The sequence below is a fragment of the Glycine soja genome, chromosome 16 (assembly GCF_004193775.1).
Source record: "Glycine soja cultivar W05 chromosome 16, ASM419377v2, whole genome shotgun sequence".
Classification (NCBI taxonomy): Eukaryota; Viridiplantae; Streptophyta; class Magnoliopsida; order Fabales; family Fabaceae; genus Glycine; species Glycine soja.
Genome location: NC_041017.1, coordinates 9,954,809 through 9,979,905, shown reverse-complemented (window position 1 = coordinate 9,979,905; position 25,097 = coordinate 9,954,809). Strand labels below are relative to the sequence as shown.

General features: G+C 35.7%; 3 protein-coding genes, 1 long non-coding RNA gene and 1 pseudogene across 7 annotated transcripts in view; 3 read left to right on the top strand and 2 right to left on the bottom strand.

Annotated features, from left to right (window-relative positions):
* LOC114390404 (E3 ubiquitin-protein ligase CHIP-like) overlaps positions 1-25,097 on the bottom strand; it is a 43,339-nt gene that overhangs the window by 4,365 nt on the left and 13,877 nt on the right. The gene's annotated exons all lie outside the window — the stretch shown is intronic.
* Positions 1,384-5,535, top strand: LOC114390399 (annotated as a pseudogene).
* LOC114390398 (protein SUPPRESSOR OF npr1-1, CONSTITUTIVE 1-like) lies at positions 5,265-24,192 on the top strand. Of its 4 annotated transcripts, none has more exons than XM_028351125.1 (8): positions 18,464-18,695; positions 18,850-19,119; positions 19,913-20,370; positions 20,466-21,552; positions 21,721-21,996; positions 22,123-22,917; positions 23,415-23,881; positions 24,009-24,192. In XM_028351125.1, exons 2-8 carry the CDS (start codon positions 18,994-18,996, stop codon positions 24,055-24,057), a joined length of 3,258 nt encoding a protein of 1,085 aa, XP_028206926.1. In that variant the 5' UTR covers positions 18,464-18,695; positions 18,850-18,993; the 3' UTR covers positions 24,058-24,192. The 4 variants fall into 4 exon arrangements, with proteins under 4 accessions (XP_028206928.1, XP_028206926.1, XP_028206925.1 ...); XM_028351124.1 differs by having other exon boundaries at positions 18,822-19,119; XM_028351127.1 differs by lacking the exons at positions 18,464-18,695; positions 18,850-19,119 and adding an exon at positions 5,265-5,390.
* On the top strand, positions 6,506-9,266 carry LOC114390401. Its single transcript, XM_028351129.1, has 3 exons — positions 6,506-8,324; positions 8,417-8,535; positions 8,648-9,266. The coding sequence occupies exons 1-3, from the start codon at positions 6,539-6,541 to the stop codon at positions 9,191-9,193; spliced, it is 2,451 nt and encodes an 816-aa protein (XP_028206930.1). The 5' UTR covers positions 6,506-6,538; the 3' UTR covers positions 9,194-9,266.
* On the bottom strand, positions 11,268-11,686 carry LOC114390405. Its single transcript, XR_003661901.1, has 2 exons — positions 11,561-11,686; positions 11,268-11,358 (listed from the first exon to the last, which is right to left on the bottom strand). It is a non-coding gene; the product is annotated as an uncharacterized LOC114390405 (long non-coding RNA).

Genomic DNA, 25,097 nt, shown 5'->3' with positions numbered 1-25,097 from the left:
TGCACCATTGCTGACTTTATTAGTAGAACATTTTTTCTGAGAATACGCAGTGAAATAATTAACAAACCTCAGAACCTAAAAGCATCACTCTCTCACTCAGTCAACGCCCCCACACACAGCCTCAGAACCGCAGCACACATATATTCTCAAGTTTGATCTGCTGCCACTGGCGTCGGATCTGCTCCGTCACAGATTTCTGCCGCCTGCGATCCTCTACTCAAATAGGTACGACCTCTCTTCCTTTTTTTCTCTGTATAATGCTCCGACACTCGGTTCTAGCGGCCATAATCTTCGAATTCCCTCCCAGCAATTGACACTCTGCTGTGGCTTTTTGTTGTTTGCATTCTTAGTCTCTTTCCACGAAATTGCAATTCAAAGTTGGTGGTGCCAAAACTTGTCATTAGTACTGTGGAGAAACCAGGGAAGCGACATGCCATTTTACGTGACCTGTGTCTGAAGGTATCAACAAAATATAACACTACTCATAGCAAAGCAAAAGTGTACTGTAATTGTTGAAGGCTGATGGAGAGTTTTTTAAATGATCCTGACATTAAAGAAAGTATTCGTCGAAATTTGATGGTACAAAAAGCCGCCAAAGAATTCATCCTCAAGGTATCTATTTTTGTTCAACATATTTCGATGCTCCAATGATATATTTTCGATAAAGGATAGACTTCCACAAAAAAAAAAAAAAAAAATTAACATATATAAAGGATCGATTTCGGTGGGAAAAAAAAGGATATTTCCTATTAATTGCACTTTTTATTCGCCTGATTATGCTGTATCTGTCGGGTGCTATATGTTGATGCCCAGCTACATCGATCTTACTCCCATGTGTTTAAACGAAACTGTTACTAAAAATTAATGGGCATTAAATAATTCTGCTTTTCATCGTTCTTAATTTTGTTTTTCTTGTTTTTTTTTTTTTGTGTTGTTCTTCAAGTGTTTAAATACATGACATAGCACACTAAATAACTAATTAAATGTCTAGGAGATATTTGTTGGACTCTTCAGCTATGTCTTCCTTTCATAGCCTCATACTTGTAATTGGTTTTCTTTCTTCCTCTGAACATAGAGTCATAAACTATATAGTCAGTTTTTATAGTCAAGCTGATAGTACCTTGTACGCAAAAGTTGAATGGTAAATGCTCCTCACCAATTGATCCAACCTTATTGTTGGCATTAACTAATTTCGTTAATCCCGGTAAATTAGTAATTAAATATATTTATTGCATTTTTATTGGATGGAATACAAGTCAACATGTGACTTAACCTAGTACAAATTGAAAAATATTAACGTAATTAACCTGATACAAATTGAAAAATGATTGAAGCAAATGGATGGTTGCATTGTGATTTCTAAGCTAAGCATTGTTTCGAATTCGTTTCCGGGACTCAATGTCGTCTTCATCCTCCCAGATCATGCAGTACGACGTGTTCTTGAGCTTTAGAGGAACAGACATTCGTAGTGGTGTCCTCTCACACCTTATAGACGATCTCTCAAAAGCGGGAGTCAACACTTTCGTGGATGAAAGCTTGAAAGGGGAGAAAGCATAATGCCCTCACTATTGCGAGCCATAGAAGGGTCTAAGATACACATCATCCTTTTTTTCCAATAACTATGCTTCATCTAAATGGTGTCTTGATGAGCTGGTCAAAATCATGGAATGCCATAGAACTTACGGCAATGTGGTTATACCCATATTTTACAATGTTGATCCATCGGATGTACGTCATCAAAGGGGTGATTTTGGACAAGGCTTGGAAGCACTTGCACAAAGATATTTATTGCAAGGGGAGAACGATGTGTTGAAGAGTTGGAAGAGTGCACTCAATGAGGCAGCAAATTTGCCTGGTTGGGTTTCAGGGAATTACAGGTATATCTATGTTTTATAGTTTCATGGTTCTTATTATTTTAGAACGAATGTAAATCACCTTTCCTAATTTATGCACTTTTTTTCATATTATTGAAGGACTGATGCTGACGTAGTGAAATATATTGTTGAGGACATCATTGAATGACTTGACATGCACTTATTGTCAATTACCGATTTTCCAGTTGCATTAGAATCCCGTGTGCAAAAACTGATTAAGTTTGTTGATGATCAATCAGGCAGAGGTTGTGTTATAGGGATCTGGGGAATGGGAGGATTGGGTAAAACAACCATGGCCAAATCCATCTACAATAAATTTCGTCGTCAGAAATTCAGGCGAAGTTTCATTGAAACAAATAATAAAGGGCATACTGATTTGCAAGAAAAACTTCTTTCAGATGTCCTACAAACAAAGGTTAAGATACATAGCGTTGCCATGGGGATATCTATGATCGAGAGAAAACTTTTTGGAGAAAGGGCTCTCATTATACTTGATGATGTGACTGAGCCTGAACAATTGAAAGCCCTATGTGGAAATTGTAAATGGATTGATCATGGAAGTGTACTCATCATCACAACCAGAGATTTACGCCTGCTTGAAGAACTTAAAGATCACCATGCAGTCTATATATGGAAAATAATGGAAATGGACGAAAATGAGTCCCTTGAGCTTTTTAGTAAGCATGCTTTTAGAGAAGCAAGTCCAACAGAAAACTGGAAGAAACTCTCAATTGATGTAGTTTCTTATTGTGCAGGACTACCACTAGCTCTTGAAGTCCTTGGATCTTTCTTACGTTGGAGAAGTAAAGAAGAATGGGAAGATGTATTGTCAACACTAAAGAAAATTCCCAATTATAAAGTTCAAGAAAAATTAAGAATAAGCTTTGATGGTTTACGTGATCACATGGAAAAGGATATATTCCTTGATGTATGTTGTTTCTTTATTGGTAAAGACAGAGCCTATGTTACAGAGATACTAAAGGGCTGTGGACTATGTGCCAGTATTGGAATAACAGTTCTCATAGAGCGTAGCCTCATAAAAGTTGAAAAGAACAACAAACTTGGAATGCACCCTTTGCTCCGAGATATGGGAAGAGATATAGTTAGTGAAAGATCAACAATTGAACCTGGGAAGCGCCATCGATTATGGTTTCAAAAGGATGTACTTGATGTATTAACAAACAATACTGTAAGTGAATTCTATGTATACATTTTCTTTTAACACTTGGTAGTATTTGCAATTTTTTCATGAGCAATACATGTGTGGTCGGGCTGAGCTTTAAATGAGTTTCTTGTGAGCTAATAATAGAGATTTCCTAATCTTTTTATTTATTTATTTTGCTCTTATCATCACAGGGAACAGAAACTATTCAGGGATTGGCTATGAAATTACATTTCACCAGCAGAGATTGCTTCGAAGCTTATTCGTTTGAGAAAATGAAGGAATTGAGACTGTTGCAACTTGATCATGTACAACTCTCTGGAAATTATGGGTATCTTTCTAAGCAACTGAAATGGATCTGTTGGCGAGGGTTTCCTTTAAAATACATACCTAACAACTTTCATCTGAAAGGTGTAATTGCGATTGATTTTAAATACAGTAAACTTAGACTACTCTGGAAAACACCCCAGGTATATGTTACATGCCATGTTCATTTAAAACTCATAGGTTATTTAAAGTAGTATTAGTTTCCACTTACCACTATTTCCCTTTTTATTTTCTTCTATTATTCTTTTATCAAAAACTATTTGTTGTAGGTTTTGCCGTGGCTAAAATTCCTCAATCTTAGTCACTCCAAGAACTTGACAGAAACCCCTGACTTTTCTAAACTGACAAGTCTTGAAAAGCTCATTCTCAAAAATTGTCCAAGTTTGTGCAAGGTACACCAATCCATCGGAGATCTCCACAATCTTATTTTGATAAATTTGAAGGGCTGTACAAGCTTAAGAAATCTCCCAAGAGAGGTATATAAGTTGAAATCTGTGAAAATTCTGATCCTATCTGGTTGTTCAAAAATTGACAAGTTGGAAGAAGATATAGTGCAGATGGAATCCTTGACAACTCTAATTGCTGACAATACTGTTGTGAAACAAGTGCCCTTTTCAATAGTAAGCTCAAAAAGCATTGGATATATATCCCTTTGTGGATTTGAAGGATGATCACGTAATGTTTTTCCTTCTATCATTTGGTCTTGGATGTCACCAACAATGAATCCGCTATCTTATATTGGTCATTTCTATGGCACATCATCATCTCTAGTTTCCATGGATATACGTAATAATTATTTTGGTGATCTTGCACCAACGTTTAGAAGCCTCTCAAATCTTCGCAGTGTTTTGGTGCAATGTGACACACAAATTGAACTATCTAAACTATGCAGAACAATTCTGGATGATATAAATGGTTCAGATTTTACTGAATTACGAATGACACCATATATATCACAATTTTCAAAGCATTCCTTGAGGTCATATTTGATTAGAATTGGAACTGGAACTGGAACTTACAAGAAAGTCTTCACTACTCTCAACAATAGCATATCTAAGGTTCCTTCTATTTATCTTTATTATCTTGACTTCTATATTCATTTTGGCTGTTAATTAAGAGAACGTTAAACAACCCGAATGAAATATCTGAAGGAAACTTCAACACCTTTTTTTTTTAATATTGTTTCCCCTCTGTACACATTGCTGTATTTTAAAATACCTTATTTTAATACTCAAAAAGCCAATTGACAATGGTCATATTAAGCGCTAGGGAATTGATATCCACTCTCTGCTATACTTGCTCCATGTTTGTTATATTCCCATTGATCATAAAAGAATTACTGGAATGTAAATTGAAAGACCTCTATGTCCTACAGCGAATGTATAGTAATGATCTACCGTTGATTGATACACTATAGTAATGTTTAAATTTTTGCAATACGTTGTTATTTTCTTAAAAGATCCCATTTATGATGATTTGGAATGACAAGATAATGATTGAAGAAGTCCATTTATATATTACAATAGCATAAATGACTAAGCTTTTTAGCTCATGCTACAGGAATTGGCAACCAACGTGGCTTGTGATGTTTGTCTCCCAGCTGACAATTATCCCTACTGGTTGGCCCATATAAGTGAGGGACATTCCGTGTATTTCACTGTGCCTGAGGATTGTCGCTTGAAGGGAATGATTCTATGTGTTGTATATTTATCAACCCCTGAAATCATGGCATCCGAATGTCTAATTAGTGTCTTGATAGTTAATTACACAAAGTGCACCATCCAGATACACAAGCGAGACTCAGTAATTTCCTTTAATGATGAAGATTGGCAGGGCATAATATCACATTTGGGACCTGGAGACGAAGTGGAGATTTTTGTGACTTTTGGGCAAAGATTGGTGGTGAAGAAGACAGCTGTCTATATGACGTACGGTGAATCAATTGACATGGAAATAGAGCCTTCGCCCGAGCAAAAGGAAAATGCCCTCATTAGATTCATAAAGAAAATTGTAACGTGTGACTTCTGGTAAGTCATCTCTCTTTTTTAGGAACAAATCGGGATCCCTTGTGTTGTTGAATTAAATCCCAGTGTACTTGATTTCAATTTATTTCATTCCATCTTTCCCTTGTTTCTGAAATTTTTTTGCCTTCAGTGAATTCTGTCAACATAGTGTTCAGTGCTCTCAAATGGTTGACTTTAAGAATTCGATAACTAAGTAAAAGTTAAATACAAATGGTAGATAAGGAGCTCTTTTAAGAAATTGATTGGTTGTGGAGGGTATAGAAGGTGTCGATATTGGGATGAGTATTAGGCCTATTGACAGACGAAGTCCAACTATTTAGAAAAGATTGTTAGTAACTGAAGATAAGGGGATTAATGAGGTCAAAGATAGGTGGAAGGAGCAAGGAAGAGTAGTGGATCAAACCATTTTCAATGATAAGATCCAGTGTTGTTAAATGGCGGCCATGGCGGCGCCATGGCGGTTTTCCGTGGCGGAATTTCGAAAAAACGCCACCGAATAGCGGTGGCGTTGCGGGTTTGGGATGGCGGCGCCATGGCGGCCGCCATAGCCATGGCGGTCGTGGCGGGGTGGCGGAAATGGCGGAAATGGCGGATTTCGTGGGTTTTTGTCCGCGGTAGGAGTTGGGCCGACCCGACCCAACCCTACCCGGCTATTCTTTAAATAAAAAACTTCATCCTTACCTGCCTTCAGCCTACCCACGAACGAACCGCACGCGACTTCTACAGCTTACCCAGCCGCACGCACGAGAACCGCCGTGACGAGCCTACCTGCAGCCGCGACGACACCACCCAACAGCCTACCTGCAGCCGCGACACCACCCAGCCGCCGCGACACCACCCAGCCGCCGCCGCGACACCACCCCCTGCAGCACGCACGAACGGCGGCGACGAGCGAAGAAGAAGACCCCGGCAACGCACGAAGAAGAAGAAGACAGGAAGAAGACGAACGAAGAAGAAGAAGACGCGGTCTGCTTCTTTTTTTTTTTTAATTTTTTTTGGGCTTTTTGCTGTTTGACACCCCATTTTTCTGTCTACAGCTTTTTTTTTTCCTTTTGCTATTTGACACCCCTTTTTACTGTCAACAGTCTGTTTTTTTTTTTTTTTCGTATTTGACACCACAATTTTTTTTTTTCTGTTCAGACCTCTTTTAAATGGCTGAACCATCATCCGATGCTGCTACTGCAAGTGCAACGAGGAAAAATAAGGCAGACCCAGGCTGGAAATATTGCCATTCACTAGTGGAAGGAGATACAAACACCATTGTTTGTAATTTTTGTGGAAAAATCACTAAGGGAGGAATAACCCGAGCCAAACAACACCTGATTGGGAAGTCGGGCAACGTTGCAGCTTGCAAGAAAACTCCCCCAAATGTAATCGAAGAGTTGAAGGAATATATGGCTACAAAAAAAAGTGGGACCACTTACAGTACTTCTGGCAGTGGTAATATGGCAAATATAAGAGATTTTGAATTTGGTGAACCGATTGGATGTGATGGAAGTGAAGAAGATGAGTTTGCGGACTCTTGTAATGCTGCTGCAAGTGCAAAGACAAAGTGTGGGACTAAAAAAGGACCAATGGACAAATTCTGTAAGAATCCAGAAAATGCAATCAATCGGAGAAAAATGGAGATGCTGAGGCAAATGAACATAAGAGAGTCAATGGATAAGAATGAAGTATTGAAGGTGCATCAACATATTGCTCGCTTTTGGTACCAAGCAGGTTTGTCATTCAACCTCATTAAATTGAAAAGCTTTGAGAACATGGTTGCAGCCATTGGTCAATATGGGCCACATTTGCCCATTCCTAGCTATCATGACATCAGAGTTCCACTCTTGAAGAAGGAAGTTGAATATACTGAAAATTTGATGAAAGGCCATAGGGAGCAATGGGTCAAGTATGGTTGTACTATTATGTCCGATGCATGGACTGATCGGAAACAAAGATGCATCATTAATTTTTTGATTAACTCTCAAGCTGGTACCATGTTTTTGAAGTCTGTTGATGGCTCTGATTTTGTGAAGACAGATGAAAAGCTTTTTGAGTTGCTTGATGCCATTGTGGAGGAAGTTGGAGAAGAGAATGTTGTTCAAGTTGTAACCGATAATGGGAGCAACTATGTTTTAGCGGGTAAGTTGTTGGAGGAGAAAAGGAAACATATTTATTGGACTCCTTGTGCAGCTCATTGTATTGATTTGATGCTTGAAGATATTGGGAAGCTTCCCTTGATAAGGAAGACCATTAGAAGGGCAATTAATCTAGTTGGGTTTATCTATGCCCATTCTAGTACCTTAAGTTTGTTGAGAAATTTTACAAACAAGAGGGAATTGGTGAGACATGCTATTACTAGATTTGCCACTTCTTATCTAACCTTGGAAAGGCTTCACAAAGAGAAAGCCAATATTAGAAAAATGTTTACTTCTGATGAATGGACCTTGAACAAGCTATCTAAGGAGCCTAAGGGAAAAGAAGCTGCAAAGGTAGTGCTCATGCCTTCTTTTTGGAATAGTGTGGTTTACACTCTTAAAGTCATGGCTCCACTTGTGAAAGTGCTTCGTCTTGTGGATGGTGAAAGGAAACCAGCCATGGGCTATATTTATGAAGCAATGGACAAGGCAAAAGAAACAATTATGAAGTCTTTCAACAACAATGAAAGCAAGTACAAAGATGTGTTTGAAATCATTGATAAAAGATGGAATTGTCAGCTTCATAGGCCATTGCATGCAGCTGCCCACTTCTTAAATCCAGAGTTCTTTTATGACAACACTGACTTAGAGTTTGATTTTGAGGTCACCAATGGTTTGTTTGAGTGCATTAAGAAGTTGATTCCACAATTTGATGTGCAACAGAAAATTCTAACCGAGTTGCATCTTTACAAGATTGGTGCTGACCACTTTGGTTCCGACTTTGCAATGGCTCAAAGGAAAACCCATTCTCCTAGTAAGAAACTTTTATCATACTATTTTTTTTATGTATTAGTGTTAGAATTCAGAATTCTAAGTTATGCTCTTGGTTGGTAATTGGTATTGCAGCATATTGGTGGCGAATGTTTGGGTCACAAACTCCAAATTTGCAGAAGCTGGCTATTAAGATTTTGAGTTTGACTTGCAGTGCTTCAGGATGTGAAAGAAATTGGAGTGTGTTTGAGCAAGTAATTGTGACAAAACTCTAACTATACTTTTTAATTTTATTTAATTTTGATGATCAAGTTATATTTGGAGTATATTTGAGATTGAAATCAACATTTATTTGTTATGTTGTAGATTCATTCCAAAAAAAGAAATAGGCTTGAGCACAAGAGGTTGCATGATTTGGTGTTTGTCAAATACAACCAACAATTGAAGCAAAGATATAATGCAAGAGATGAAATTGATCCAATTTCTCTTAATGATATTGATGTATGCAATGAATGGCTCGTGGGAGAGATGGATCAAGATGATGATAATGATGCTGGAAATGATTTGGTATTTGAAGATGATGATGCTCTAAATTGGGCAACTGTGTATCAGGCTTCGGGGGTTGGAGAGTGTAGGATGTATACTAGGCGGAAAAAGCAAAAAACAAGTGTTGCTGCTGCCCAAACTTCTAAAAAACAGGCAATGGTTGTTGGATCTTCATCAAGGAAGCAAAAAGCAGTCCAAGAAAATGATGAGGATCTAGATGTTGAGGAGAATATTGATGTTGAATCTGAAGAAGAAGAAATCATGGTCAATTTTGAGGCGTCTGATGGGGAAGAGGGAGAGGGAGATGCTCCATTACCATATGATAACAACGAAGATGATTATGTTGGGATTGGAGAAGATGATTAGAGCCTCAACCTTCACTTTGCACTTTGCATTATGTTTTTATCATTTTCTTATTTTGAACTCTTTAATGAGTTTATTTGGTGTTGGTACTTGATTATTGTATGAACTCATGAAACTTTTTTAGTTTATTTGAATGCAATCCTTTGTTTTTTTCAATTTCAATGAGTTTATATATATGTTTTTTTTTTTTTTTTTGTGTCCGCCATGACATCCGCCATTTTCCGCTACGCCATCCGCCATATTTTTATGGCGGATTTTTGACTTTCCGCCATGAACCGCCATCCGCCATTAACAACATTGATAAGATCCCAATTTATATGAATCAATACATTAGTCTATAAATATTTGAAATTGTAACTGGAAAAAGACCTTCAACTCAAATTCAAATAAAGTTATTTTATTTCAAGATATTATCTTTTCACAATTTATTAGCTTTCTATTATTTTCAGCTTTTCAAGTCCCTTTACCGTTTGAGTTAGTTTCTTGATGAACTACTTCACCTACACTAAGTCCTTTTTTGAGTGACTTGGGAATTCCATTGTTAGGAAGCAGATCTCATTTTCTAGCGTCAATCGCTTAAACATTATTTTGGAATCGTGTTGAAGCTTTTAGCTGATACATCGGTTTGTTTTCACTGACAACACAATGATGCTAGCCTTAATTAACATGCTCCTCAATAATCACATTGTTTCTATTAAAACATTTTAATTTTTCTCAACTACTTTGACTGGCTTAGAGACAACCAAAGTTGGGTTGCAATTTCATGCTTTTGTTTTAGGCATTGCCTCTGTTTCATTTTGACTTGTCTTTCAGGCCTTTCAATTTTAAGGGATGTGAAGCAATTTGATTTGTTCATTACGAATTTGATTAGCAATTACAATTCAAATTTCAACTTAAAGGCATGAATTAAGTCAAAATCTCAATTCGGTATCTTTGATCAACTATTTGATTAGTAAGAATTTGATTCGTTTAAATTGAACTTCGCAGAAATGTCAACTTTTAAGATTTTGGACAAATGTTTGAACTTGTACACGAAGTATTGTTAGATTTTGTATGAATCGAATTTTATATGAATTTAACATTAAAAAAAATTCCTGGTTAACATTCAATAAATTTTTCTTTAACCTGAAATGCAATCTTCGAATGTAAAAGACTATGAAATAAGAAATATAAATACATAAATGAAAAAAACGTATTTATATAGTGTAGTAAGTAAAATAAATTTATCTTCCATGTATGAAGTAATTTTGTTTTTAGGGAAAAGTATGAAATACTTTAAACTGTCAAAAATGCCAAAAAAATCTTATGATGGGTTAAATAATTTTGATTTTATGAGACAAATGAAACTAGTCTCATCAGGCATTGGTATGTATACTACTATATTTACACAATGTATGACAGTCAACCATGCATATATATACTTCATAATAAGATGTTCAAAAGTCAGGCCCCCAGGAAACTGCATACATAATTAACAATTAAAGCAAACAACTTTGGCCACACTTGTAGAACACAATATCCTGCTGCTTTGCTCAACAGACAAACCTACCAGACATTGTTCATTTGCAACGTAATCTTTCGTTAATCAATCTTGCAGGCCCATCCATGTTTGTCCAAGAATGCCTCGACCGCTTCCTTAATGGCCAAGTTTGGCACTAACTGTGATGGATCAAGGGGTTCTCGTGTGATTGGGTTGAATTTACCAACCTGTTTAAGAAGTTGAATTATTGCACATTGACTTCATTGAAGTGGAAAACATTCAATAAAGAAGATGAAACATACAAATCAGGTTACCTTCTGAAGATGTTCAAGAATCACAGCTCTCTCATATGTAAGTCCACTTCGAGTGATTACAAGATCAAGAAAAATGTCGAGTGTGATTCTACAGCACAAATAATCTGGCACCTATAAACTCAACAACCCAATCTGTGTGATTAATAAGATGGGAATCTCCCGGGCACCACTAAAAAAGATTTGATGAAGATAGAATTAAAAAAACAAGCCATATGCACACCTCGGTAGGTGTGTCAGCCTCTGCAGTTGTATTGAAGACTTTTTCTAAAGCCTCTAATTGTTCTGAATGGGAAGTAGTAGCGTCATCCACAAATCCTTCCATTTGGGAGTAATCAAGAAAATGTTTTTCCTTCAAAGCCGACTCACAAGCTTCTCTGAGACATTTAACACATTTTATGACGACACTTGCCACAGGACACTATAAATAATAATCACTGAACAAAAAATAATAGATAGGAGGAAAACATAAAACAAATCATGCATTAGGTAATAACAAATATGATACGGACAAAAGAATTGCAATCATTGATAAAGAACCCTCTAATAATAGGTCTGACAATCACCAAAAAAACATACTTCAAGCTCTGCAATTCCCATGATCGTTTGGACGATGATCGTTCCCACTCAAGGTGTTTTGCCTTTGCAAGCTCTTGCCATATTTCTTCTACCATATAGCCCTTGGGATTGGCACCTCTTCCAAGATCCAAAGCCTTATTATGATCACAAACAATACGAGAATCATCAAACATTTTTGAAATGAAATTAAGAAAAAGAAGATAAAATCACTGTTAATATCTTAGAAAAGATCATCAGCTCGGAAGGTAGAACAATTTTATTTTTCCTTCACTTCTTCCCAAGTGTTGAGACTTTTTTTTGGATGTGATTGGAGCCATGCCTTTACTTTACCTGTCAAGGAGAATGAGAAAGCTCTGAGGTAGACAACTTCAACATCTTCATCAAAAGCTCCCATGGTACTACATAACTCCATGAAGGTAGACAAATATATGTATGGATCTTCATGATCCATTCCAGCAAAAGGGTGTGAACCAATCCAACCGAGCAATGTTGGCTTCAACTCCAAAACCTTGTTACCAAAAGGAGGAATGACTGTTGTTTTAATGTTTTGGTTCTTATTGATAAGCATAGTCACCAAGAGTCCTCCTTGGTGTTCTATTTCTTTCCCCTCCTCTATTAGCCATAATATCAATTACAAGTGGCCTTTCTGGTAAAGGAGAACCAATAGCGGAAGATTCACCAGATGGCTTAGTGGTTGCTTTTTTCTTTTTTGTCATGTTCTTCCTTTTAGTCTTGACAATTTTTGGATCAAATAACAATTTATCTGCAGAAAATTTGCCTTGGATAAAGAAAAAGGAACAAACTACAATAAGTCGTAAGCACCAAGGTTAGGGAAAATAAAATATAACATGAGAGAATTTATAGAAAATCAAAATTAAATAAATAACTGAAATAAGGAAAATGACCTATTAAAATGAAAAATTAAATCTTAACTAAGTGAGCAACTCAAGTCCCCAACAACGAAGCCAGAAACTTGTTAGACTATTGGCAAACATACCAATGTCGTCATAGGTTATAGATTTTATAAAAGAGGTCATCTCCACGGGACTTGAGTTACTCGATTTCTCAAAATAAAAGTAAACAATTCAATAGTTATGTACAACAAATTCAATCGAAACCTCATGGGTTTAATAGAAATAATGAAAGTAGCAGAAATAACAGAATTAGTGCGTCGGAAATATGTAAAATTACAAAAACAAGTAAAATGAAATTAATTAATTCAAAATAAACGTAGGATTGAACTTCATTGTTCATACCCTCAATATCCAAATAGTATTAATACATATGAATCATTTTCTAACAATGCTGATGTACACATTAAATCACCCCTGAATCGATCCCTCACATTTAAGAATCCTAAGAATATTAACTGAATATCGATTCCTCACATGTGAAATAAAAATCTCAGCATTACACTCATAATCTCATGTTATTTACAATCAAAATGTTATACTCTATTCCTAGTAACGTAACGTAAAGAGTAAATTCATTCAATTCAAATTCTAAGAGTAATTTCGAGTCAAACTTGAAATTCAATTTCATGAAACTAGTGATCAAATAGAATCAAGCATTATGAACATAATGAAATCACCACTAATGAGTAGAAAAGATTCATATATATTATATAGAATATCAAAAAAGATACATAAATGTACAAAAATTACATCCAATCCTTCGGAGAAACTAGTCGATCATTGTGTAGAGCACAAGATCAACAGAAGAAATGATGAAGGATGCGACCCACATCCACTTCTTTGCAGCTCCAGCTCTGCCTTTTCTCTTTTCTCTCTCTTTGTTTGTGCTTCTTCCTTTGGTTTCTACACTACATAGCTACTGGTTTCTCCTTTTTCATGGCTATTTAAACAAAATGGTCCAAAATGTGTCAGACCAACTCGCCCAAGCAAGTTGGTTCCTTCAAGTTGAAGTAATCTCACTAGCCCAAGCGAGTCGATTGCTAGCCCGAGCGAGTGGCACTCTAAAATTCTTCAAAAATGACCCTTTTACTCTTCATCTCGGCATGATTTTTGGATCCAACATACAACCATTAGAACATAAGAAATTACGGATGAATCTTCCATATTTAAACAAAAACATTTATAAATATACAATATATAAAACAACTAGAAATTAAGGTAAGTTTATAAGAAAAGTATTAAAATCAAAAGATAAGTGCTAACATTCTAATCCCAAAACTAACTAAAATATGGCACTTGTCAATCTCTCCATGGCAAATGGTCATCTTAGTCTCAAGATACCCACAATAAGCCATTTTGCTTTGGCAGAGAGGGATCTCACCATAGCGAAATTGACTCATAGAGGTGAAGCACTCTTTGCCTGTAAGCTCGCTCTGGCAGAGAGGGATCTTGCACAAGCGAGAGCTTTGTAATTGTAAACAAAATAAAAAATTAATAAAAAAACAAAATAAATATAAATATGTGGTATTTGACCTGAGTATTTCTACCCATTTTTGCCAAAGCAAATTGACAACTTGTTGAAGTGAAAATTGTATGAAATTTATTTGGCCAATTGGATCACATTTGGTCCAATTGAATTTATGCACCCATTTTTGCCAAAGAAAAGTGACAATTCACTGTAGCAAAAGTGGACATGAGTTTATTGGATTAGATGTACCACAATCATTGTGGAGAATTAACATTTCGCTGCAATGAAAATTTAGAAAGTGAGGGTAACTAAAATATTTTTCCCTCTTTTAATCTTTCATTTTTACTCACACACATAATTTGGCTCAAGAGCTTTCTCAAAGGAGAACCCTAATCCCTGATCCATTCTCATCATTTCCTTACTCAAATCACCTCACTACGCTCACACCTTTCACCACTTTTTGTCATTTCATTTCACTTTCCATTTTCATTTTCATTCAATCGCTATTCAAGTAAGTTCTCTATTAGTTGTTTTGGTTTATTTTGCTATTTCTTTAGTTGGTAAACAATGAATATTTGAGAAATAGCAAAAAACAATTATACATAAAGTGCTTTTTACATTGCTTAGATTTAGGTTTTAGGATTTTTCCTGAATTCTACGATAGGAATTAGGGATCTTAAACCCTAGATTTGTAGATAGGTTAGTTTAGGAAGTTCTGTAGTTGATGCTTGTTGGTGTTTGTGTTGGAATTTTTGTGATTGGTTCTGCATAACCATGTCAGAAGTGATTTTTCCAAGGCGAGGATTCTAGTCGCCATGGTGAAATTAAACAAAAATAGTTTAAGTGTGTGTGTGTGTGTGTATAAATAAATAAAAGAAATAAGAGATCAAATTTAATTAAAAGTTTTTTTGAAATACATTTAAATACAAGCCTTTTAAAAGGGTAAAAGGCTTACATTCACTTTTCTAACACCATAATAAAACTTGTTCAAATAATTAATAATTCATTTCGGCTCAAAACAAGGTTGTCCAAGAGCTCATACAATCAATATAGAACCTTATACCCTAATGTCACATCCTATCAGAACATTGTGTCCCGACGTCCTTCAGCTTAAGGTTCCTTAAAACAATTCACCTAGTCATCTGCTCCCCCGAACACAAAGTTCAAGATCATCACAGGATCCAAACACAAACAACACACAGAGAGTGAGTTATCACATTCCTAAATAATAGAGAAAAATAAGACAACATATAGGTATAAATATTATATAACAAAATACAATTTACTTGAGCATAACACACGTTATTTCATCACACGTCTCACTCGTTTTCACAACATTCGCATACTCAATAATCAAAACACAATATCATCAAATCTATCAATATAGAACAATACACAAGCATTATGCAGCAGATACACTAAGACTCAATCCTATATGCAATGTGGTACAATGTCAGTGAAAAACCTCGTCGAGCGCCTAGGAGTACATGACAAGACAAACCACACACTAGCAAGTCAAGTCACTCTCACTAGGTAATATCATAGTGAGACCAGTCAAGGTCACAGTGTTTTGCGAGAATGCTCCAACCATGTGTGATCGGCACATGCTTAAAGGAGCACTCAAACCGGGTAACCCCCAAGGCCTACACTCCGAAGAGTCCGTCAGGGCCTCTCCCTCCTGATTCAGGTCCAACCTAGAAAACATTTTAGCACACAAACTCTATCTATGAACTGTACAAAACACACAACTCCTCAATTGTTCTCAAATATTTTTAACTCGTCGCCCTTTAAGGGTCTTAGCGTTAACTCGTTGCCCTTAAAGGGTCTTAGCATTAACTCATCGTCCTTAAAAGGACTTAACATTAACTCGTCTCCCTTAAAGGGTCTTATAGTCGTGTAATTGTACAATCCACAGTTTACAACTCAATGCACACAACATCTCAATCACATGCATACTCAATTTATCACAAACACTCGATCTCAATTCATGAATCATACGCACTTTACCTATGAACTATGCAACACACACAACTACTCAATTATTTTCAAAATCATTTTAACTCGTTGCGATTGTGATTAAACTCGTCGGGTTCTCACAATGGATCTCATCACAATACTCGTCGCGCAAAACTCGTCGCCCTTAAAAGGTCTTATAGTTGTGTGATTGCACAATTCATAGCTCACAACACAATACACATCTCAATATACATGTATTTTATCATTCATCACATGTTCAATTCATCACATACTCACAATTTGAATCACCATTTCATATCCTCAATATAACAATTTATACAAAAGACTATCACAACCTGGGGAGTAAAATCCCTCAAATAATATTACACAATTATATCAAAATCATAGGTCAAAATATACAAATATCAAGAGCACAAATTATCAAGCAATTCTCATCAGAACATCGATATTTTATTTACAATCATAAAGGAAAAATTGCAATTTAATAAATATCCCAAAATAAAACCCCAATTCAATCCTCTAAGGATCCCTACACATGTTCTCACTAATCCCCAATTGTGAATAACACATCCTTACCTCTAAGCGGGCTCATGTGTCTTCCGACAGTGATAGTGGCATCTCTAGCGGTTCCCTGAGATTCCTCCAATTTTTTCTCTGACTGCTCTGATAGAGTTCCCAAACGTCGGAGGGACAGAGAAAGGATTCAAGTCTTCATTTGTACTGTCTTTGCGCGATTACTATTTCTATCTCCATGAACAAAATCTCGCAAATCCCAATGGTAAAGGTGTGCGGAAATAAATTCCAAACAACATATCAAAATTTCAATAAAATCCAACGGTTAACAAATCCGGAATTGTAACTTTACCGAGACAGCTCTGGGTTTCTGCGGGAAAAGAAAAAGTCACAATGCGAACAATATTTCTCTCAGCTCCGACATAATTTCGTAATTCCTAACGGTGAGAATGCTCATAATTGAGTTTCGAACTTGGTGATTACATTTCATGACAATCCAACGATAAATGAATCCGAGATTGTCATTTTTATTAGACAGGTTTAGTGGTCTGTGAGAAAAAGAAAGGATTTTGGGAAGAGAAGAGAGAAAAACGAAAATGAGAAAAAGATGAGGCATCGTCAGTCTAAAAAACTGACTTAACATGTCTCTACTTATACTTAGGGTACTTACAACTTATTATTTACTTTATTTATTTATTTTTATTATTTTATAAAAAAAACTTTATTTTATTCTCTATCAAATGAATAAATAAAATACCTTTTTTTTATTTTCTCTCAAACCATTATTTTATTATAATTATTTTTCTTTATTTATTTAATTATGAAACATCATCATTCTCTGAAATTTTATTTACGAAAATGGGATGTTACAGTTTTGTTTTAAAAAAAGAGAGGATAGTATAGAAGACTTACCACATTGCCTTCTTTCCAGTACTTTCATTGTTTATTTCTACAGTTCATAGTCTGATCTTAAGTTTGCGGTCACCATGGAAACCCATGCTTTCGCTTTAGCAAAATGAATCGCAGAGACTGATAAATCTATAGAGGTCATTTTTGCTATGGTTAGAATTCATTTCGCCAAGGTGAAAGGACTTCCAAAGATTTTCTTTGCTTTCAAGATCCATTTAGCTACAATGAGACTATCATTTGCCAAAGTGAAATGATTTCTAGGGGCTATTTTAACTTCAGGGGTCCAAATCACCATGGCAAGTGTATGTTTTGCTTTGCCGAATGCAGTTCCACAGGCTTGAAGAGTTTCAGGGTCAATTTTTCAATGGCAAGATTTTATTTTATTATAGCAAAATGACCAACTAATGCAAAAAATGCTCTTTATAACTTCTCTTGGTTTAAATTTTTCAATGCTCATTCTTTACTAACAAGCTAGAAATTGTGTATCCTTTGTTTGTGTTGTAATTTTGCAAATGGCAAAGACAAAGAGTCAGTCATACAAGGAGTCAACTTCCTCTAAGAAGAGGAAGCAACCAGATGAAGGTACTCCTTCAAGGAAAGCTCCTGAAACTTCAACTCTCAACAATCTCAAGTGTGATATGAACATGCTAACGATGATGAGAGGTTGTTCAACAAGTATGTTGAGGCTAGATATTATGTGAGTCTCAAGAGGAGGATCTATACTGAGAGTACTCTCTCTAGAAAAATATATCTTTTATGTTTTGTTTTGATTAGTTTTAGTTTTAGGTAGTTTAAAATATAAAAACACAAAAATATTTTTATCCGAAAGGTTTTAATTTAAATATTCATTCTTGTAATATTCCCTTGGGAGATGACCTGAGTTTCGGTTCAGTATTACAATTGGAATTCGGTTACACTTGGCTGACCGTAAATCCTAATGTAATTAAAACATTAATAGATTTTTTGCTTTTTCTTCAAAATTTTAAAAGTAGAGGGTGTAAATAGCAGTATTTTGGTTGAGAATAGCAATCTCCCAATAAAAATGTTCAAGTAATTGGTATCTTTACGCATTTTGGTGGTTATTGTTGATTTATTTTTATCTAAATAAGCATCCTTACCGCGTTTCTGATGCACCATTGCTGACTTTATTAGTAGAACATTTTTTCTGAGAATACGCAGTGAAATAATTAACAAACCTCAGAACCTAAAAGCATCACTCTCTCACTCAGTCAACGCCCCCACACACAGCCTCAGAACCGCAGCACACATATATTCTCAGGTTTGATCTGCTGCCACTGGCGTCGGATCTGCTCCGTCACAGATTTCTGCCGCCTGCGATCCTCTACTCAAATAGGTACGACCTCTCTTCCTTTTTTTTCTCTGTATAATGCTCCGACACTCGGTTCTAGCTGCCATAATCTTCGAATTCCCTCCCAGCAATTGACACTCTGCTGTGGCTTTTTCTTGTTTGCATTCTTAGTCTCTTTCCACGAAATTGCAATTCAAAGTTGGTGGTGCCAAAACTTGTCATTAGTACTGTGGAGAAACCAGGGAAGCGACATGCCATTTTACGTGACCTGTGTCTGAAGGTATCAACAAAATATAACACTACTCATAGCAAAGCAAAAGTGTACTGTAATTGTTGAAGGCCGATGAAGAATTTTTTAATTGATCGTAAAATCGCCATCGAAGAACAAAAGCGCTTTAGTAATAAAATTACTGAGAGAATGAGGACAGCAAGAGCTGTAAGCCAAGCCGCCAAACAATTCAATGACCTGGTATCTATTTTTGTTCAACATATTTCGATGCTCTAATGATATATTTTAGATAAAGGATAGACTTCCACAAAAAAAAAAAAATAACATATATAAAGGATCGATTTCGGTGGGAAAAAAAAGAATATTTCCTATTAATTGCACTTTTTATTCGCCTGATTATGCTGTATCTGTCGGGTGCTATATGTTGATGCCCAGCTACATCGATCTTACTCCCATGTGTTTAAACGAAACTGTTACTAAAAATTAATGGGCATTAAATAATTCTACTTTTCATCGCTCTTAATTTTGTTTTTCTTGTTTTTTTTGTGTGTTGTTCTTCAAGTGTTTAAATACATGACATCGCACACTAAATAAATAATTAAATGTCTTGGAGATATTTGTTGGACTCTTCAGCTATGTCTTTCTTTCATAGCCTCATACTTGTAATTGGTTTTCTTTCTTCCTCTGAATGCATAGAGTCATAAACTATAGTCAGTTTTTATAGTCAAGCTGATAGTACTTGTACGCAAAAGTTGAATGGTAAATGCTCCTTATTGAACCAACCTTATTGTTGGCATTAACTAATTTTGTTAATCCCGGTAAACTACTAATTAAATATATTTATTGTATTTATATTGGATGAAATACAAGTCAACATGTGACTTAACCTAGTACAAATTGAAAAATATTAACGTAATTAACCCGATACAAATTGAAAAATGATTGAAGCAAATGGATGGTTGCATTGTGATTTCTAAGCTAAGCATTGTTTCGAATTCCTTTTCGGGACTCAATGTCGTCTTCATCCTCCCAGATCATGCAGTACGACGTGTTCTTGAGCTTTAGAGGAACAGACATTCGTAGTGGTGTCCTCTCACACCTTATAGCCGCTCTCTCAAATGCGGGAGTCAACACTTTCGAGGATGAAAAGTTTGAAAGGGGAGAAAGGATAATGCCCTCACTATTGCGAGCCATAGCAGGGTCTAAGATACACATCATCCTTTTTTCCAATAACTATGCTTCATCTAAATGGTGTCTTGATGAGCTGGTCAAAATCATGGAATGCCATAGAACTTACGGCAATGAGGTTTTACCCGTATTTTACAATGTTGATCCATCGGATGTACGTAATCAAAGGGGTGATTTTGGACAAGGCTTGGAAGCACTTGCACAAAGATATTTATTGCAAGGGGAGAACGATGTGTTGAAGAGTTGGAAGAGTGCACTCAATGAGGCAGCAAATTTGGCTGGTTGGGTTTCAAGGAATTACAGGTATGTGTATGCTCTATAGTTTCATGGTTCTTATTATTTTAGAACGAATGTAAATGACCTTTCCTAATTTATGCTTTTTTTTCATATTATTGAAGGACTGATGCTGACCTAGTGGAAGATATTGTTGAGGACATCATTGAAAAACTTGACATGCACTTATTGCCAATTACCGATTTTCCAGTTGGATTAGAATCCCGTGTGCCAAAACTGATTAAGTTTGTTGATGATCAATCAGGCAGAGGTTGTGTTATAGGGATCTGGGGAATGGGTGGATTGGGTAAAACAACCATTGCCAAATCCATCTACAATGAATTTCGTCGTCAGAGATTCAGGCGAAGTTTCATTGAAACAAATAATAAAGGGCATACTGATTTGCAAGAAAAACTTCTTTCAGATGTCCTAAAAACAAAGGTTAAGATACATAGCGTTGCCATGGGGATATCTATGATTGAGAAAAAACTTTTTGCAGAAAGAGCTCTCATTATACTTGATGATGTGACTGAGTTTGAACAATTGAAAGCCCTATGTGGAAATTGTAAATGGATTGATCGTGAAAGTGTACTCATCATCACAACCAGAGATTTGCGCCTGCTTGAAGAACTTAAAGATCACCATGCAGTCCATATATGGAAAATAATGGAAATGGACGAGAATGAGTCCCTTGAGCTTTTTAGTAAGCATGCTTTTAGAGAAGCAAGTCCAACAGAAAACTGGAATAAACTCTCAATCGATGTAGTTGCTTATTGTGCAGGACTACCACTAGCTCTTGAAATCCTTGGATCTTACTTACGTTGGAGGACGAAAGAAGAATGGGAAAGTGTATTGTCAAAACTGAAGAAAATTCCCAATTATAAAGTTCAAGAAAAATTAAGAATAAGCTTTGATGGTTTACGTGATCCCATGGAAAAGGATATATTCCTTGATGTATGTTGTTTCTTTATTGGTAAAGACAGAACCTATGTTACAGAGATACTAGATGGCTGTGGACTACATGCCAGTATTGGAATAAAAGTTCTCATAGAGCATAGCCTCATAAAAGTTGAAAAGAACAAACTTGGAATGCACCCTTTGCTACGAGATATGGGAAGAGAGATAGTTTGTGAAAGTTCAAAAAATGAACCTGGGAAGCGCAATCGATTATGGTTTCAAAAGGATGTACTTGATGTATTGACAAACAATACTGTAAGTGAATTCTATGTATACATTTTCTTTTAACACTTGGTAGTATTTGCATTTTTTTCACGAGCAATACATGTGTGGTCGGGCTGAGCTTTAAATGAGTTTCTAGTGAGCTAATAATAGAGATTTCCAAATTTTTTTATTTTTTTATTTTTGCTCTTATCATCACAGGGGACAGAAACTATTCAGGGATTGGCTGTGAAATTACATTTCACCAGCAGAGATTCCTTCGAAGCTTATTCTTTTGAGAAAATGAAGGGATTGAGACTGTTGCAACTTGATCATGTACAACTCTCTGGAAATTATGGGTATCTTTCTAAGCAACTGAAATGGATCTGTTGGCGAGGGTTTCCTTTAAAATACATACCTAACAACTTTCATCTGGAAGGTGTAATTGCGATTGATTTTAAATACAGTAAACTTAGACTACTCTGGAAAACACCCCAGGTATATGTTACATGCCATGCTCATTTAAAACTCATAGGTTATTTAAAGTAGTATTAGTTGCCACTTACCACTATTTCCCTTTTTATTTTCTTCTATTATTCTTTTATCAAAAACTATTTGTTGTAGGTTTTGCCGTGGCTGAAATTCCTCAATCTTAGTCACTCCAAGAACTTGACAGAAACCCCTGACTTTTCTAAACTGACAAGTCTTGAAAAGCTCATTCTCAAAAATTGTCCAAGTTTGTGCAAGGTACACCAATCCATCGGAGATCTCCACAATCTTATTTTGATAAATTTGAAGGGCTGTACAAGCTTAAGAAATCTCCCAAGAGAGGTATATAAGTTGAAATCTGTGAAAATTCTGATCCTATCTGGTTGTTCAAAAATTGACAAGTTGGAAGAAGATATAGTGCAGATGGAATCCTTGACAACTCTAATTGCTGACAATACTGCTGTGAAACAAGTGCCCTTTTCAATAGTAAGCTCAAAAAGCATTGGATATATATCCCTTTGTGGATTTGAAGGATTATCTCGTAATGTTTTTCCTTCTATCATTTGGTCTTGGATGTCACCAACAATGAATCCGCTATCTTATATTGGTCATTTCTATGGCACATCATCATCTCTAGTTTCCATGGATATACATAATAATAATTTTGGTGATCTAGCACCAACGTTTAGAAGCCTCTCAAATCTTCGCAGTGTTTTGGTGCAATGTGACACAGAAATTGAACTATCTAAACTATGCAGAACAATTCTGGATGATATAAATGGTTCAGATTTTACTGAATTACGAATGACACCATATATATCACAATTTTCAAAGCATTCCTTGAGGTCATATTCATATTTGATTGGAATTGGAACTGGAACTGGAACTTACCAAGAAGTCTTCACTACTCTCAACAATAGCATATCTAAGGTTCCTTCTATTTATCTTTATTATCTTGACTTCTATATTCATTTTGGCTGTTAATTAAGAGAACATTAAATAACCCGAATGAAATATCTGAAGGAAACTTCAACACCTTTTTTTTTTAATATTGTTTCCCCTCTGTACACATTGCTGTATTTTAAAATACCTTATTTTAATACTCAAAAAGCCAAGTGACAATGGTCATATTAAGCGCTAGGGAATTGATATCCACTCTCTGCTATACTTGCTTCATATTTGTTATATTCCCATTGATCATAAAAGAATTACTGGAATGTAAAAGACCTCTATGTCATACAGCGAATGTATAGTAATGATCTACCGTTGATTGATACTCTATAGTAATGTTTAAATTTTTGCAATACGTTGTTATTTTCTTAAAAGATCCCATTTATGATGATTTGGAATGACAAGATAATGATTGAAGAAGTCCATTTATATATTACAATGGTATAAATGACTAAGCTTTTTAGCTCATGCTACAGGAATTGGCAACCAACGTGGCTTGTGATGTTTCTCTCCCAGCCGACAATTATCCCTTTTGGTTGGCCCATACAAGTGAGGGACATTCCGTGTATTTCACTGTGCCTGAGGATTGTCGCTTGAAGGGAATGATTCTATGTGTTGTATATTTATCAACCCCTGAAATCATGGCATCCGAATGTCTAATTAGTGTCTTGATAGTTAATTACACAAAGTGCACCATCCAGATACACAAGCGAGACACAGTAATTTCCTTTAATGATGAAGATTGGCAGGGCATAATATCACATTTGGGACCTGGAGACGAAGTGGAGATTTTTGTGACTTTTGGGCATAGATTGGTGGTGAAGAAGACAGCTGTCTATTTGACGTACGGTGAATCAATTGACATGGAAATAGAGCCTTCGCCCGAGCAAAAGGAAAATGCCCTCATTAGATTCATAAAGAAAATTGTAACGTGTGACTTCTGGTAAGTCATCTCTCTTTTTTAGGAACAAATCGGGATCCCTTGTGTTATTGAATTAAATCCTAGTGTACTTGATTTCAATTTATTTCTTTCCATCTTTCCCTTGTTTCTGAAATATTTTTGCCTTCAGTGAATTCTGTCAACATAGTGTTCAGTGCTCTCAACTGAACTCAAGGTAGATGCTCGAATCCCCGAAACGATGGCAAATTAAGACACGAGTAGAAAAATGTTCTCAGTAATAACAAAGCACTCTGAACAAGATGATTATGCCTTCCATATGCATATATATTGCAATCAAAAGTCAAGGTTGCCAATGTTCGGATGTTATGATTCATGTTTTGCATTGTTAACCAATTTTATGGTAGTTTTATAGTCAGAAGTATTAAAAAGTACATATCGCCGGATTGAAATATAAGAAAAAAAAATTGAATCACATCCACTTAGAAAATTAGTTAATATCACTTAATTTTGATAGTTTCAATAGAAAAGTTAGTTTCCTAAAATATCCTCTACATTAATTGCATAGGACAAAAAAATAGAATGTTGTTGAAAATACAAATGGCTGACTTTAAGAATTCGATAACTAAGTAAAAATTAAATACAAATGGTAGATAAGGAGCTCTTTTAAGAAATTGATTGGTTGTCGAGGGTATAGAAGGTGTCGATATTGGGATGAGTATTAGGTCTATTGACAGAATGACAGACGAAGCCCAACTGTTTAGAAAAGATTGTTAGTAACTGAAGATAGGGGGATTAATGAGGTCAAAGCTAGGTGGAAGGAGCAAGGAAGAGTAGTGGATCAAACCATTTTCAATGATAAGATCCCAATTTATGTGAATCAATACATTAGTCTATAAATATTTGAAATTGTAACTAGAAAAAGACCTTCAACTCAAATTCAAATGAATTTATTTTATTTCCAGATATTATCTTTTCACAATTTATTAGCTTTCTATTATTTTCAGCTTTTCAAGCCCCTTTATCGTTTTTGAGTTAGTTTCTTGATGAACTACTTCACCTACACTAAGTCCTTTTTTGAGTGACTTGGGAATTCCATTGTTAGGAAGCAGATCTCATTTTCTAACGTCAATCGCTTAAACATTATTTTGGAATCGTGTTGAAGCTTTTAGCTGATACATCGATTTGTTTTCACTGACAACACAATGATGCTAGTCTTAATTAACATGCTCCTCAATAATCACATTGTTTCTATTAAAAC

Coding starts and splice junctions, on each gene's coding strand:
- LOC114390401 (XM_028351129.1), top strand. CDS start 6,539: ATGGCTGAACCATCATCCGATGCTGCTACTGCAAGTGCAACGAGGAAA. Junction 8,325..8,416: donor AAGGAAAACCCATTCTCCTA/GTAAGAAACTTT, acceptor TTGGTATTGCAG/CATATTGGTGGCGAATGTTT. Junction 8,536..8,647: donor ATTGGAGTGTGTTTGAGCAA/GTAATTGTGACA, acceptor GTTATGTTGTAG/ATTCATTCCAAAAAAAGAAA.
- LOC114390398 (XM_028351125.1), top strand. CDS start 18,994: ATGAAGAATTTTTTAATTGATCGTAAAATCGCCATCGAAGAACAAAAG. Junction 20,371..20,465: donor TGGGTTTCAAGGAATTACAG/GTATGTGTATGC, acceptor ATATTATTGAAG/GACTGATGCTGACCTAGTGG. Junction 23,882..24,008: donor ATTGTAACGTGTGACTTCTG/GTAAGTCATCTC, acceptor TTTTGCCTTCAG/TGAATTCTGTCAACATAGTG.